The sequence below is a fragment of the Falco peregrinus genome, chromosome 4 (assembly GCF_023634155.1).
Source record: "Falco peregrinus isolate bFalPer1 chromosome 4, bFalPer1.pri, whole genome shotgun sequence".
Classification (NCBI taxonomy): Eukaryota; Metazoa; Chordata; class Aves; order Falconiformes; family Falconidae; genus Falco; species Falco peregrinus.
Window position 1 is genome coordinate 87,999,347 of NC_073724.1, and position 16,694 is coordinate 88,016,040.

At 46.7% G+C, this 16,694-nt stretch overlaps 1 protein-coding gene and 1 long non-coding RNA gene across 3 annotated transcripts; one reads left to right on the plus strand and one right to left on the minus strand.

The window, feature by feature from the left end:
* Window positions 1-1,986: 1,986 nt before the first annotated feature.
* Window positions 1,987-16,694, plus strand: CNMD (chondromodulin). 2 transcript variants are annotated; one of them, XM_055803134.1, is made up of 7 exons: window positions 1,987-2,245; window positions 2,516-2,650; window positions 5,088-5,228; window positions 7,894-8,007; window positions 10,680-10,833; window positions 12,163-12,365; window positions 14,755-16,692. In XM_055803134.1, exons 1-7 carry the CDS (start codon window positions 2,174-2,176, stop codon window positions 14,968-14,970), a joined length of 1,035 nt encoding a protein of 344 aa, XP_055659109.1. In that variant the 5' UTR covers window positions 1,987-2,173; the 3' UTR covers window positions 14,971-16,692. The 2 variants fall into 2 exon arrangements, with proteins under 2 accessions (XP_055659109.1, XP_055659108.1); XM_055803133.1 differs by lacking the exon at window positions 1,987-2,245 and having other exon boundaries at window positions 2,254-2,650; window positions 14,755-16,694.
* LOC129784392 (uncharacterized) lies at window positions 2,673-5,081 on the minus strand. The gene is made up of 3 exons (XR_008747065.1): window positions 4,777-5,081; window positions 4,535-4,662; window positions 2,673-3,553 (listed from the first exon to the last, which is right to left on the minus strand). It is a non-coding gene; the product is annotated as an uncharacterized LOC129784392 (long non-coding RNA).

A 16,694-nucleotide genomic window follows, 5' to 3' on the forward strand; every position in this document is an offset into this window, starting at 1 on the left:
CTCGAACAAGCTGAACCCCAGTGAGCAGCAGCTCTGGCTGGGCAAGCGCTCCCTCCCTGGCGTGGTTTGCCGTGGGAGACGAGCACAGGGGCCTCAAAATAAATCTGCCTTTTTAAAGCAGAAATGCTAAATGAAGATTTGAGATCAAAGGCTGGGAGCCTCACATTTTGCCGGGATAGACACATCCATTCATGAGATTTTTGGTGTAACAAAATACTTGCTAATGAAGAGGATCATAATCTTATTATTAGTCCCAACCTACAAGAGTATGTCATTCAAGAGCGGGCTGGAATATGCCCTAGTTTAGGAAGTTGCACAGTAGGCTTCGCTTTTGATTTAATGAGCTGTGATTGTGTTTATTTTCGGCAGCAACTATGCCCATTAAATTTTTGTTTAAGGTCTGATAGTTAACGACAGTAATCGACGGGAAGGATGAATTTGGGTTGAAGGGGAGAGAAATGGGGATCGTGTCCCTGGGAATCAGTCTCCAAGCACGCAGACGCAAGGCAGTTGGTGGGCATGAGTTTTCTCAGCTTTTGTGTGGCTTAGCAATGGTACTGGTCAGGTCAGTGAGGGGATTTAGACATGAAAAACGGGAAGGATTTTTGCAGTTATGGAGTGGGGGCAGAGGAGAGGCAAGTGTAAGAAATAAACTGCAGGGGCCAAACCTGCCTCAGGAGGGCACGAAGAACTGGGATGAGCAGCTGTGAGACGGGGTCATCAGTTGTCCTCTGCTGTCAACATCCCAGAAGGCTTAGGATGGGGGGGGCACGAGAGTAGTGTGCAGCAACTGAGCAAGGAGGCACAGACCTGCCAGGCAAGCAAAATGGGAGAAGGGAGGGGAAGAGAAATATGAACGGGGAATGCATACTGTGAGAAAAACATTGCTATCGGCGAACTAGCTAGCATAGGCATTGCTCCGGCATGAGGTGGCCCCAGCTGGAGGGGTCTGCCCAGTTTAACAACCCCTCCTTCCTGTGCCATTGCCTGTCTGGGTAACTGGAGCTGGGCCATGGAGCAAGCAGGGCAGGGCAGGGAAAGGCAGGGAACGGCAGGGAAAGGCGAGGCGAAGCAAGGCAGGGAAGTGCAGGGCAGGGCCAGGCAGGGCAAAGCAGGACAGAGCAGGATAAGGCCGGGCAGGGCAAGGCACAACCCAGATGTCCCTTCTTCATGCTCTCTTTGCAGTTGATATTATTTTTCTCTGCTTTCAGCTTTATGAAGGATACTCTGCTCTGTGGTTGATAATGTCAGCCCTAAAGTGGTCCAGCACTATTTTCCAGCATCAAAAAATGCACACACAGACACATACATGTGCATGTATGTACAGGCAGAACGGATATCTGTGCAGTGCACGAAGGAAACACAGACACAGACAGAAACACGGACAGGCACACATAGCCCGCTGTAACCCTTAAAAGCTTCCCACGTACAATATTAGAACAAGGAAATAGATGCAGGTGAACATTCCTTTCAATCCACATTTCCTATGATCCTACTGTACTTTAGATGCTCACAAAACCAACGGACCATCGTGAGTGACAGGAGGCAGAAGAAGTCCCGAGGGTACGTCTGCTTTAGAGATCAAGTCGCAGGGTGTCCATGACCTTTCTAAATGAAAAGATTAAATTCCCCCCCACCCCGTCCCCGTGCTTTGCCCGCACCGAGCCGGCCAGGGCTCGCTGTCCCGTCGCCCAGGCGATGCCCAGCCCCAGCAGGGCTCAGCCACCGGCCCGGCCGTCTGGGCGCTCTGCAGAGCAGTCACCGACCGGCAGCTTCTCAGCTCCAGCGCCTGCAGATGGCTGTGGCAAATGCAAAAAAAGCAGTTAAAATGCTGTTCTATTTTACAAGATGCTTTTTACGATGGCTGTCTGCCGGGGCACCCCCTTGTCCGCAGTGGCACACGGAGCGCGAGTATCCCCAACGCCCCTGACCCCCTCCCCTTCTCCAAAGCTGGAGGCAAGCCCCGGGGGTGGGGGGATGGGGGTCGGGGCTGGGATAGGGGGTCACAGCTCTGACGGCTGCTGGGCAGCTGAAGGGGCTCATTGTGCCCGGGAGGGGGGCGGTGCTGCCCTCCCCGTGGGGGCCGGGGCGGGCCGGGGCGGTGCTGCCCCCCGTCGGGGCCGGGGCCGGGGCGGTGGCGGAGCCGGGGGCAGCTCTCCCTGCCGCGGCAGCCATGGCAGAGGGCTGCGAGAAGGTGCCCATCGCCCGAGCGGGGCCCGACGATGTGGAGCAGTGCCTGCCCCCCGTGAGTGCGGCCCGGCGGCACCGGCGGGACGGGTCGCGACGGAGCGGGAGCGAGCGGTGCGGTTCGGGCGGGATGCGGGGGGCATCGCGTCGGGACCGAACGGGTGGTAACCGGGCCGGATCAGCATGGGCCGGGGCGGGTCAGGACCGGGAGGCGGCGGAAGGTGCGTGGTGGTGGGGTCAGGACGGGACGCTGGGACTGGGGTCCCCGGGCGGGGGTCCCCGGCAGCCGGGGGTCCCCCGCCCGCAGCCAGCACCGCGCTCTCCACAGGCCTACGGGGCGGCGGCGCCCCCCGGGCCGGGGCGGCTGCTGAAGGCGGGGGCGGCGGTGCTGATCGCCGGGGCGCTCCTGCTCCTGGCCGGGGCCATCGGCGCCTTCTACTTCTGGAAAGCCACCGAGCGGCAGGTGAGCGCGGCCGGCGGGGCTGGGGGCACGCCAGGGGGGGTGCAGGCTGGAAACTCATCTTGCGGGGTCGATAAAGACCTCTTTAAGCAGATCTTTAATTTTTTCCATGCTTTCAAAAAAAAAAAACAAAAACCAACAAGCCCAAACCCAAACCAAACCCCAAAAAACCCAACCCAAACCCATAATCATTATCTTCACCGGCTGTTGGGATGGAGCCTCCGGCAAGCACATTTCTTAACAAACATGAAACGTATCTTTGAGAGCACAGACGCTACATTGATTTTTGCTCGCAAATCCTCAGCAAACTCAAAGCCCAACAAGTCCCTGGGGATTCACATCCTGGGCAAACTCCAGCTCTCAGGACAAAAAAAGGCATTGAAATGTGTAAATTCCTTCTTCACATCATCTGCATTCTTGGTCCGGATTCTACCTGGCCCCTCAAATATGTAATGCTATATTTAACGAATTAACAGGCACCATTATTTCACTCTGGTGGTTTGTGTGACTGTGTGTACACACAGGCATTTATGGCTAGCAGCTGTGGAGCAGTTTTTTCAGCCATGATAAGTTTTATTATTTACATTTACTGGGGTACGTGGAAAATCCTGTATGCAAAGAGCAAAACCCAAGAAGCTGCCGATCAGTTTAAGAATCAAACTTTGGAGCATTAGAACATGTTAACATACAAACTTTTCTTTCTGTTCACATAAGATTTTTGTTTAAACCGTATTCGAAACATGGTGGTGCACATGTGAATGTAACTTGCTCCATAAGTGCAGTTAGTATCTTTGAATTTACCTTGGAAGAAATTTTGTACCACTTCCAGCCACACACCAGTCCTCATCAAGGAGAGCCTTGTGCGAATCCCAGCAGCCGGAGCAGAGGTCCTCCTGCGAGGTACACCTGGCACGTAGGGATAATTCAGATAATCAGAAAGGAAATAAAAGGTTTTACACCAAAAAGACAGGACAGGCTGCTGACTTCCACAACATGCTGTAAAAGTCATCTGCTTTTCTAGGCTTTTGAAAAGGGAGAGGGATGCAAACGGGTCCGTAGGCAGGGAGGGGGCACAGCGTATTCAACTCTGACAGGGCGGGTGCATTTGTGGAGTATGGGACAAACTTTTCCTTTTTTTTACTGCTCCCATCACCTAAATTCCACTTTGTAAGATGTGTCACATTCTTTGTTGTCATTAAGCTTTGAAGCTGATCTCCAGGTGAAGACACTGAAAAAGCTTAGAGTTATTTTTCTAAGCTGCCTTCAAACTCAGAAAGCTACACCTGACTTGCAAATGTTTGGGAAGCAACTGTAAAAATGATGTTATGGGTCATTTAAAAAAATAATAATAAGGCAATTTAAAAATTATTATTATTTTAAATCCTTCAATTATCCCATAACTGACAGGGGTAACAAAGTCTCAACTCTAGCTCAGCCTGTAGCAGGACAGATGGTGTACATTGGTCTGGTTTTATGGATCACGTTCAATAGGAGTCCTAGACAGCAGAGAATATGGAACTGAATCTGTATAACTGAGGAACCATAAATCTTTAGCATCTTACGTTTTCCTGAGCAAAGGTGAGAGAAGAATTTTGTCTCTAGCTGTCAGTGTAAATTTTTCATTAAAATGCTGTAAGGCTTTTTTAAGGCCAAAAGTAAACTGCTTGTGCAGCACTTTTAGCAAAGCTGCACAAGAAAATCGCAAAACCCCTCCACAGATTGCGGTCCTTCAGCAAATACAAACCATGCTGCAGCTCTCCTCATTGGAAATAGGATAAGAGCAAATACGCTGACAAAGAAAATAGAAGTCTATACAACTTCACATCCAATTTTAACAAAGTTCACATCCATTACAAGTTGGAAAGCATGTTCATATTCAAGACAAACCTGTTTTCCTGTGCCTCAGCAGAACATCCTAAGAGATAAATAGGGGTTGGCCTCCTTCAGAGTAGGATGTTCACTCCTCTGTCCTTTGGGAATCATGCCAGCATAAGAAGCAGTTCCAAAAATATGACCTAGAAGAAGGTTTTTAAGCCTGAGTGAGCCTGGATGTGGACTCACCCCACATCGTTTTTGAAGTACTGTGAGTACTCCCTGGAAGAGGGACTTCAGGAGGTCTCTAGTCCTACCTGCTGCTCAGAGCAGGGACAGCTGTGGGGTCCGAGTTGGTTGCTCGGGGCCTTACCCAGTCGGGCTTTGAAAATTTCCAGGGATGGAGACTGCACAACCTCTCTGGGCAACCTGCTGCACTGCTGGCCTGCCTCAGTGGTGAAGTGTTGCAGTTGTGTGGTGTTAATTGTTGGAGGTTTATCAAAGGCCTACAGAAACAGAAGGTCAGAGCTGAATGGGGTTATGACAGTCAGACTGACCCACTGCCTGGCGTAGGAGGAAGGCAATAAGCAACTACTGACATGCGCTACTGCTCCTTTATCAATTCCAGGTGTACAACGTTCACTATACTATGAGCATTAATGGAAAGGTACAAGATGGATCAATGGAAATAGATGCTGGAAACAACTTGGAGACATTCAAAACAGGAAGCGGGAGTGAAGAGGCTGTTGAAGTTCATGATTTTCAGATTGTAAGTACCGCCACCTTTGTCCTTCATGTAACATGCTCCAGCATTGGATCCTAAAGATATCGTGCCCTGCCCTGAATTCTGCGCCCTAATCAGTCTCAGGTTCCAGCCCCAGGCTATCCACATGAACACCCCTGCTCTCCCCGGCTTGCTTTCACAGTGAGATAGGCAGTTTCCTCCAAAACAAAGTCTAAGTGCCTTCTGGGGATAGGCCATGCTAGGTCCCACTCCAGGAAGCAGTATGGATTAGGCTGCATCAAGTTTGGCTCCATGTAACATTGTGCATTGTCAAACCATTGAACAGAGCTACAACATGTGCCCTTGGGGTCTTGCTTGAAAAATGTTCTGGCAGGCTGTGACACAGCTCTTGCATGAGTTCATATGATTTGAACTGGAAAAACCACCTCCCCTTCCCCCACATGTCACCATTTTAGGAGCATAGGATCAACACAGTAAGCCAAGTAGACATCAAGGAGAGACCACTAAAAAGTGCTGGACCTGAGCAGCCCTTGCTCTGCCCTGAGATCAGGGATGGGACCTGCTCTGCATGGCTTGGCCTGGGTCCATGGCTCCTGGCCAGGGGAGAGGATGGAGGCATTTAGCATAGCTTATGCATCCGTGCGCTAAACATGGTGCTGGGCCACTTGGGCTGACAGCAAATACATTTGAGTCCCTCAGCATCTTGGCTGTGGCTGCTCAGCGCAGAGACTGGACTAACAGATGCCAAATCTCATCAGAGCTCAACAGCTCGGATAGGGTAATTCACTGAGCTGTACCACCTCTCAACTACTGAAGACACATCTATGTGATGTTACGGAAACCTATTTACAGGGCCCAGATCTCGCAATTAACGTCCTCAAGTGCTAAACGCTCAACTTCAGAGTTAAGTCCTCTGTAAGTCAAAGCAGCACCTAAAATAAAGATGATGTTGCTGGGAAGATTTAGACAGGGCTTCTGGAGCAGCCACCTTGCCCTCACTGAATCTAGACAGGTGAGGAAATTAATCTCCTTAGCTTCTCAGCAAGTACAAACAAGTCCACACCAGGGGACCCAGGACCCTGACTTTCCCAACAGCTGCAGTTCAGCCTTTATGAAACTCTCTCATTATCATCACCCTAGCAACATTATTAGCAGCTGGATAAGAGCACCCATAAGCAGCTCTTTTCATTTGCCTTTGCCATTCCACATCTGCACAAAAGCACCAGCCCACTGGAGAGATGCTGAATTCATATTGCTTCCATATGTGCTGCTGGTAAGCTACAGCCTGTTACAGCCAGGTCAGAAATCAGCTTGCACCACCAACCAGCTAAAGGGACCTCCCAGGGACAATGCCCACTTGTAACTACAGCAGGCTAGGGTCAGGTTCAGTGAGAGCAAAGGGATGCTGCCAGTTGAGTTTTGAGCCAAGAACACACATAAATGAGAAAGAAATTGAAGACACGTGCTTCCAGCGGCCAAGTATTTACGTTAGCAGCTTTGGATTGACTCGCACTGCTCAAACGATTGCACGGTCAGCGAAGACTTGGATTTAGCAGTATTAGGATACTCGTAGCATGCTAGATGCACCACAGAGTCTCATTCCCTTGTGCACCCATCCCTGCATAGCCATCCCCTCTCTCGCTGCTCTAGAATTAGTCATTTTGTTTTGATGGGGGTACAGGACTTGTAAGCACAGAGGCTGAGACTCAGGTGCCTCAGTACCATTCATCTCAAGCTGCACTAGGTGCCCAAGTCATCCATGATGCCTGTAAGAGGACGGGGAGAGGGGTCATGATGACACCAATGTACATACCGCCCACCCCACCCCCATCCTGGCATCTAGAGGTGAGGCAGAAAACCAGCACACCTCAAATGGCACTAGATAATTATATTTAGGTGGTTAAACAGAGCTTGTGCAACCCTATGAAAAACAGAAGTTTTGCCATCTACAATGAGGTATCTAAATTCATAATGTGAAAGACAGCTTTTTTATGGGTACCTGAAAACCTACAGCAGAAACATAGCAACTGCAGACAAGGCTCTCATGCCAAAACATTGATGCCCAAGGTGCTGGCGCAGGGCTGGCAGATACAATGCAGGACTTGCAGGAGACCTGCAGCCCTCTGGAGCTGCTAGGATGCTGTTTTTCTCTTGCTTAAAACTAGACATCCATGGTTTAGGCAACTGCATTTCACCCCGTAGGCCAGATGAAGGAAGACCCACACACAGATTTCTGCACCAAATTCCCCATCACGAGCTTCCCCTTGCTGTCACAGCCACTGATGGGACCAAGCTGCCCCCATATTTTTGTAAATCTGTGTCATAAGGGTACCGCACCACCAGTTAACACAGTTTTGAGGCTGCCTACGTTAGGTGCTAATTTACAGTTCAAATCATGTCAACTAATTCCTTAACAAAGCTACTCCAAGTAGCCTACAGCGAGGGCATGGAGGCACTTACATAAAACACCCCCATCTTTCAGAACTAGAGTGAAAACTTCTAGACCCATCTGACCAAAACTGTAAAGCTAAAAGGATGAGGGAAGAGCGCTTCATTGCATCTGGTTTTAAATAAGATTTAACCTTCAGACTGAAAAAGCAGTGGCAGTTTTAGCAGAGCTTGAGTGCTTTCTTGGGGGTGGTGTGGAGCTGGAGGGCTGCGCACAACCCCCGGCCTTCTGCTTTTGCAGGGCATAACTGGAATCCGTTTTGCTGAAGGAGAAAAGTGTTACATCAAAGCTCAGCCAAAAGCTCACGTCCCTGAAGTTGATGCGATGACTAAAGTGAGCCTCTCATCTGAGCTGGTAAGGGGTAATTTTTTTTTTTTAATATATCTTTGTATAGAGAGGGTCATAAAGCAATATTTAAATACAAATAAAAATGACATTTGAGAGCTACTGTGGATAGTGGTAGCGTTGTTGAGGGTAGGGTGGGATAGCTGAGGCTTCATTGACTGATTGCGAGGGGTCTCTGAAAGATAAGAACAGCAAGATTGGTGTCAGATGTGCCACTATAGCCAGGGGCACTGTGAGAGGACACAGATTACTGAGTGGAGGAAGCCACAGACCAGTTTTTACCAGATCTGTAGGAGACCTCAGTGAAAGAAGTACCTGCCTAAGATCAGGCTGTGCCCAAAGCTGGAAGGGAGAGGCATTAAAGCAGCAGGTGCTTTAGTCAGTGCAAAGAGGGATTGTGGTAGATCCAAGGAGATTTCTATCAACACTCTTGAGCAGAAGCAGGGACTCCATCACTCCAGTCCTCTGAAATAGTCAATAAAGGGGAAATGTGGAAAGCGTTATTGCAAAAATTCAGCTAACTCGGAAGAAATGACAGTTAAATCAATGATTTGCCTTCTTTGACAGCATCGGACTTCATTTTAGGACACCGTGATAACCAAATTTCATGGAATCTGCATCACAATCACCACAAACGCTGCAGTTTTCACCGATACACTGCTAGAATTTCTCCTTACGTCACATTTGTAAAAAAGCCTATTGCTTTAGGTGTGCAAAGCCTGAGTTTCCTGGAGCTCAGACCCCCCAAACACATCACTCACACAGGTTTAGCTCCAGTGATTCAAGTGCAGCTGAGCCTGGATGCTGGTGGGGGCTCTGCTACCAGCAGGAGATCACAGGAGATCCACAACCCTTTTCCCTGTTGCTCCACTCCAGAGGAAACAAGAGCAGATACAATTAGCTGGGAGAGAGGCACCGTTAAGGCTGCACCTACCTGCAGCGCTGCGGTGATTACATCCACTTCAAAACGAAGTGGAAAAAGGTGTCTCTAAACCTAGTCAGCAAGGCGGCAGTGATGTTAAAGCCCCCTGAAGTTGGTGGGATTTTCCCCATCATGGGGAAGAAATCTTGTGCAAATTCCAGGCAGAGACCTACACCTCTCCTGCCTTGCCTTATTTTAAAGGCAGTCTGGGCTTCTTGACTTTGTTAGCGCTATTGTCTAAAGTCAAGGTTTCAATTTTTCATCTTTTTGTAAGAACGAAGTCACATTCCTGAAGACATTATCCCGAAACAGTCAAGAAGATATTTCTAATCTTCTACCTGGCTACAGTGGACCTATTTCCTTGTCCTGTTTTCTGTGCATCTTCTCCAAAGATGCATCACCTACACAACTGCTGCAATAAATCGCATGCACCGAGGCCAAAACAAGCAGGTGACTTAGTGCTACTGTTGGGATTCTTACCTTCCCTCATTGCTTGACCTTCCAGGTTAGGTATGACGGGAATAGCACAAAGCAGTATTTATTTCTCTAGATCAAGTCCTCTCCCAGACACATATGTATTTAGGAGAAAGTATGCATATGCTGTTTTCTTACAACACGTATCATAACCAACACTACCTATAAAAATGGTTGATTAAACCAAGATTTTCTAGGTACCCAAACTCTGCCTGCTCACAAGTCGGGATCATCTCAAACAGAAACAAAGGGTATTTTTATTTCTGAAAACTAGATTCAGATATTTCTGATGCTGATAAAAGCTTAAGTGGGAGAATATAAATAAAGAGCACTTCTCACTAGACAGATTGGATAGCGAACTGAAATGACTTGAGACCTACAAAAGAAATCAATAAACACACTAAAGGAACAACAACTCGACAGAATAAATTGATCTAGTCTGTTATATAACAAGTTTTGATAACTTTTATGGAAGCAATTTAGAATTTTAGCTTTGAATCATACTGGGTTTCATGATTCAAAAGTTGCTTTTCTTTTAATATTTCACTGTTGCTATAAAATACTTACACATTTTATGTAAAATAATACTTTGAACTTACAACTTTAAAGAATCAATCACTGGCATTTTCCTACATTACTTTGAAGATATGAACCAAAAACCTGCAGGGTACACTTCAAAAAGGCAGGCTCCTTTAACTTGCACTTCAAGCTTTTGGTCAATTGAATTGCTTTCACCAAACAAGACCTTTAATCAGACCAACCACATTGACTTAAAACTGGAAGCTGGAGCAGTTCTCAGGCTATAATCCTAAAGCTTCTGAACAAGATTCTCCCCCCACCCCTACTGTAAATACAGTAATATCTTGGCAGTACATCAAATGAGTAAAGGGCATGATAAAATATTAGGGTCTTGGTTTTACTGGCGTATTTCATTGCTGCTTTGCTGAAGGTGGTGAATCTTCACAGTTTCTACCACCTGAAAATCTGGTGTTTTGGGCTGAAAGATCTCTGAACCTAGTCCTTACACACGGGGCAAAAGCCTTCCAAGAGAGACAGGTGAAATCTTAGCCCCAGCAAAGCTGACAGTAGTTTTGCCATTCATTTCAGTGGCGACAACCTTTACTCAGGCTTTGGCTCAGTACAATCGTTTCACATTCATGAAATACAAGGATGCTCGGCATTAGCTGCAGCAGATGATTTTACAGTTTGATGCTCAAGAATTAACAGCAAGCAGACACATGACTGTTCACTGATCAGCAAAGGATTTATGCTCTTCTATTTGCAGGAAGATGAAATCATGCCTGTGAGATTTGACGAAAACTCCCTTATCTGGGTGGCTGCAGACGAGCCTATCAAGCATAACGGTTTCCTAAGCCCCAAAATTTTAGAGCTTTGCAGGGATCTTCCAATTTTCTGGCTGCGACCAACATATCCCAAAGGTAACACTTCTTTTATTTGAGAAGTATGTTATCCCTCCCTTCATCTAAGTGCCTTCCCCAAATCAAGTTTGCCACCAAGACCGGCACATCTGGGAAACCAAGATCCTTTCCTCCATCTTCCCAAGCCCTCTTGGGTTGGTGCCAAGATTGCAGGTTTGGAGTTTATTCACACTTACTGGACATTTTCCATGCTTGTATTTCATATAAAATCCTATTTGTATTACACATAAATTTGTATTTATATGGCCCACATTGGTGACTTACTACAAGGTGAAACATTCCCAGGGAGGTCAGCCTCCTACAGAAGGACAAGACAACAGCTTAAACTAGCCCCCAATATGTTTAGGCAGCTGACCCCAGGTAGCAGGACAACTGTATCTAGCCAAGAGCTGGGGGACGTCAAAAGCTTCTGATCTATCTGGGACCACAGCCTGTCCTGTTTCCTACCCCGCTTCTCCAGAGGATTTCAGTGCAGTGGAAGGACGAGATGCTTTAGCTGGGCAACTGGTCTATGAAGTTTATGAGGTCCTGGGGCCAGTCCCAGGACTGAAGAATTCCCATTACCCAGAACCAAGCTTAGTAAAGGTGTTCAGGAGTCACCAGGGAGATGGCAGCTTCTCCAGGTGACTTCCAGGCCTGGGAGGAGAGAAGATGACTTGAAAAGATTCACTCCTCCTTGTTCCAGTTAATATTAGAACACGCAAAGAAGGGAAAAGGAAGAACCCCGCGCCCCCCCCCCCCCCCCCCCCCCCCATTTTAGAACATCTGTTGATCCAAACTGCCAATATTTTCTGCTTTTCTCGTGACCTTGCACATCCCACTGGGCAACAAAAAAGCAGTATGAAAGCTGTCCAGAAGCTGTTTCCACCAGGCTCACCAGCTGCCCTTGGCACCGGGGCACCAATCTGTCACAAAAGCACTTTAAAAAAAATGAGATGCACATGACTGGTCTTGCTAGTGCTGGAAACTGCTGCTGAGTTAACATCAGTGACCACAGGGTGGGTCAAAAAACCCCCAACAAATCTCCTCACATGCGTTTTGTCTCAAGGGGAAGAAGCGGGGGGGGGGGGGGGGGGGGGCGGGGAAGGCAGTCTCACACCCCTTTGGAGTGACATTGGCTGCAGATACAACACAGGATGGCCAGCAGCTCCCATGGGGATGCTCATCAAGTTTGCCACCACACAGTTCCATCCTTCCCTCTGCCCCTCACTGCCGCCCCCCACCCCCTTTTTTTCATATCTGAAGAAATGACTGAAGCCATGGATAATGTGTGGATAAACACAAGTATGAGCTGAAGGTCATGTTATTATCTTATTATTATTTCTTCAGATAACCAGAGGAGAGAAATGAAGAGAAACAAACGCCAATCAGAATCTAACTTTGGTATGGAAGACTTGGAAGCTGCTACTGAGGAAGTAAACGCCAGGTCACCCACCACGCAGCTGACTCAAGAGCTTGACCACCAGTCTAATGAAACCAGGCCAATGGGACAAGAAACCGATCAAACACTTAATCCAGACAACCCATATAATGTAAGTATTTGCATTGTAATCTTCTTTCAGAGCCCAGAACTGTTGCAGACAGGTACCACTGGTGACACGAGGTATGTCCGCGCAGTCTTTGCCTGTTCAGCTTCCCTCTGAAATTACAGACTTGTAAAATACCGAAGAAGCTCAAAACAGTCTTCCCTCAGCCCTCCCTCCCTCATCCCAGCTTTCATTTCATTAGACTTCAGTCTGAAAGCACCACAAATGCTCGGGGTGGCAAGATGAAGGCAAGTCGATGCCAAGTTGCTTTTCAGGGTTTCCAGGTTCATACGGAAGCAGCACCAGAGAGAGATCTGACAAGGACAGCACCTTCTGAAAACAAACCAAAGCTGGTCTTGATCAGACAGTTAAACCCTATCATTTGCTGACAATGTGAGGAGAGAGCCCAGTAGCCAGAAACATTGCCCTCGAACAGAAATTAGCATCAGAAATGACCGCTAGAGAGGAAAACAGTAGCCCTGTCTGGTTGCAAAAAGCTTCTGGTTAGGCCAAATAAATCTGTTTTCTCAGCCTCCTCTCTATCAGGCTAAACGGCCCTGATCTAGCGCAAGCAACTCACAGAGGAGAACCCGTTTAGAGACAGCAACAGCGGGTGGAAGATGACTAGTGAGAACAGGTTTTGCAGTCTTTGACACAAAGCAGCCCACAGAAGGAGCACAGGAGCCGCCCCGCTGTGTCCCAGCACCTTTGCTGTGCTGCAGGAACACGGACTGTGCAGCAGGCACCTTCCAGTCTACTGCACCAGCGCCAGACAATTTACACCCACCATTTGGTGCAGCAGGAGCAAGTCATTTTAATACGACACTGTCACAAGATAAATGCCTCCTGCTTTGGAAATAAGTCCCAGCTTTGACTTGACATTTATGCAACAGCAGGAGATCATTATACTGTGACAGCATTCTGCCGAGTTGACATTCCTTAATTAAACTTAAATTAATCACTCCAAATAAAGTGGATCTAAATCTACTGTCTCACGAGGTCAGTAAAACAGCGGTAGCGCTGGAATCTAACTTCTCCTCGCAGCTACTAACATGACCACGTCCATGGGGTCTGAGCTGCCCTGTCTTTGGAGGGCAGAACAACGGCCACGGGTCTCTTCTTCCAGCCAGAGCCCCCCTGGGCCAAATGGGGAACATCCAGTCGGGCACTCCGCAGACTTCCCCCAGCCCGCAGGGTGGGATTCACCTTCACCAACAGCTATCGTGTAGATGCCCTGTATCCCAGCTTTCTTTAGACAGATTCATTCGATTCAAAAGGACCATTAATTATACTGTAGGTCTTTCCTGCAGGATGAATTAAATCCTTCCTAGAGGTTATTTCTCTTCACCCACTATGAGTGGGGTGTGAATGACAAGCTCAGGTGTAAAGTTCATACTGCAAGTATCCGAATTCAAGGATGATAAATCCTGCCCAAGGAAGTGCCACCCTCCCTGCTCTCAGGACTGGGAACGGGTTGCTGGGGGCCCAAACGACACCAAGCTGTCACTAGCATCCTGAACAAGCCCAGACAAGAGATGGCACCTTTCCATGCCTCACCTTTTCAGTGTGCTGCTAGCTTTCTGAATGAAAAATGCTCAGGTAAAAAGCTAAGCATTATTCTGGCATTTGCTCTTTGTTGCTGCTTTTCTTGAAATATAACCAATGGAGAGAAGAACAAATGAGTTTCAAAAAGCAGAATATCCACGTTACTTTTTTCCCCCCAGAAAGGAGTAAAGGAATTTTGAAGCCTGAAGGCAGTGTAAGAACCTGCTTTTACGTATTTTATGCATGCCTTGCTCCATGTAACTCCATACTGTCGGATACAGAACACACAGAACTCTCACTGTCCACAACGCACCTAAGTGTGGCAGAGGCAGGGGAAAAAAAAGCAGACTGAAAGACAAGGGAGGAACAGTCAGAAACTTACAGGGTAATACAGCTTACTGCATAGTTTCCTGGGAATGCTGTGAAAAGCACTAAAATACAAAATTTAAAACATTAAAAACACAGTGTACACTTCAGACATTGTCATCTACACAGAAGACCCAGATAACTGTCTTGACATCTTTTTCATCGCTAATATTTAAAACTTGGGAGGTTACTGCTGCTAGAGCTTTTGCAAGGACTGTAGAAGAAAAATAATGAAGTTAGAGCTCCCTGTTCTTTCTGTTTCACATGGTAGAAGTGTAGGATTTGTGCAATTACCCAGAGCAAGATAAAAGGAAAAAAAAAAACAAGCAGCAAGATGCACGGGTCGGTCAGTGGTAGTTCTGTTCACTTCAACAGGACCAAGATTTCAGTTTTCACCCTTTGTAGGGTTAACAGGAGCATCAGTACATTCTACGTTCCCTGAGAACTAGAGCACTGGGATGACACTTAATATTTTACATTTCAGCAACTGGAAGGTGAGGGGATGGCTTTTGACCCCATGCTGGATCACCTAGGCGTGTGCTGCATTGAATGCAGACGAAGCTACACACAGTGCCAGAGAATTTGCGAGCCTCTCATGGGCTACTACCCATGGCCTTACAACTACCAAGGCTGTCGTACTGCCTGCCGAATCATCATGCCCTGCAGCTGGTGGGTGGCTCGTATCATGGGTGTTGTGTGAGAAAAAGTCATTGGAGCCTTGACAAAACAAGCAGGAATGCAATGACAGCTCACCGGTGAAAGACTACAACCAAAGCAGCAGCACCAATCCTGCCTTTTAAAAAGTCAAAGTTAGCGTTACTGCACCAAAAGCAAGGTCAGATATTCTAACTGTAAATAAAAATCTTAAGTTAATATTCCATTAGCTTTACAAATGACAAGGGTATTACACAGCACTTACTGAATTCAAAAACTGAGACATCCCCAAAAAAGACACCATTAAACTTTGCTCACAAACTGGTTTAGCAGTCCAGAGGCTCGCTCATAAATCCAAATTCAGCCCTTCAGAACAAAACCCTCTCCTTCCAAACTACATGTGAAAATTTACATCCAATTAGGCAACTAGCTCAACTTGTACACTTGGGAGTACCTTTCATCCATGTAGCTTACTTAAATAAATCACAAGTTAAGTTGCTCCCCGTTGCTATTCATACCAGGTTGCCAGGTCATTATGAATGGTTATAAACCAATTACAGCATACCTTTCCCACAAAGCTGCTCCAGGGGACACGGGAAAGCACACATTGTGCTAAATCAGAAACAAACGGCAGGAAAGGGGGCTGCAGAAGGGAATCTGTGCCGCCACAGAATCAAAACCCTTCGCACATCCCAACATCAAAGAAGCCCCAGCATCAAAAATCTTGTATCCATGATACCACTGCAGTGTCTAACAATTATCTGCTATCCAGCTACTACAGCAAAAGTATTTACATACAGTTGCAGACCAAAGAGTCTCAAGACCCTTCTGAATCTACAACAGCCACTGTATTTATAAATCCTTGAACTAGACATTTTTGACACAAGATTACAACCCCTCTTTATTCCACGTGGATAGCAGCCATTCACGCTAGCTCCTTTAGCTTCACTGAAGCTAACCTCCGCTCCCCAAAAGAGAAACTGCTTACCAGTAAGGAGGAAAAAAGAAAGAAAGGGTGAAAAAGAAAAACCCAGAAGGGGTGGGGGTGTGTGTAGTTGTTCTAACCTCAACCCTTTGTGCTTAAGCAAACTCTGCAATTATTGGGATTGATCCTATTACATACTAAATTTCTAAGGGAGGTACTAAGCTGACACACAAAGATGGAATGACTTAGGGCTTCTAGCCCTGGAAAACAAAGATGCAGGTATTGCACTGCCTTCATCCATGCTATACAGCTTGAACCCTACCGCCGAGTTTACAGAGCCATCTACATGGGCTTTATGAACAGAATGGTCCAATTTTTCTTAGAGTTCACTTTCTGGAGCATTCATTTTTGTGACTAAATAGCTCTTGAGATGTTGCAAGCCTAGTAATGTTATTAGCACTGCATGACACACAGAAAAGAGGAATTAATTTGACATAATCATGGCTTAAAGAAAATAAAGACAGCCTCATGTGGAATGCTGAACTGCATATCTAAAATGCAAAGTGTTAAATGAGAATAAGATGAGAATAGAATTCAGTATTTTGTTCTATTGTAGCTTTTTTTAATGTAAGCTTCACCTTCTCTTAATCTGAAGAGCAGACTCACTTTGAAATATTTAAATTAAAAACTTTTTAAAGTGGGATTTCAAGGCGGCCTGTTAAATTTGTTTCTGCTTTTTACAATGAAAATGACCTTGATCATTATGTTGTTTTAGAAGTATGTCATTCATATGCTTAGAAAAGTATGTTTTCCTTTTTTTTTTACTGCAGATTAAACAAATATAT

Coding starts and splice junctions, on each gene's coding strand:
- CNMD (XM_055803133.1), top strand. CDS start 2,318: ATGCGGGGGGCATCGCGTCGGGACCGAACGGGTGGTAACCGGGCCGGA. Junction 2,651..5,087: donor GGAAAGCCACCGAGCGGCAG/GTGAGCGCGGCC, acceptor TATCAATTCCAG/GTGTACAACGTTCACTATAC. Junction 5,229..7,893: donor AAGTTCATGATTTTCAGATT/GTAAGTACCGCC, acceptor CTGCTTTTGCAG/GGCATAACTGGAATCCGTTT.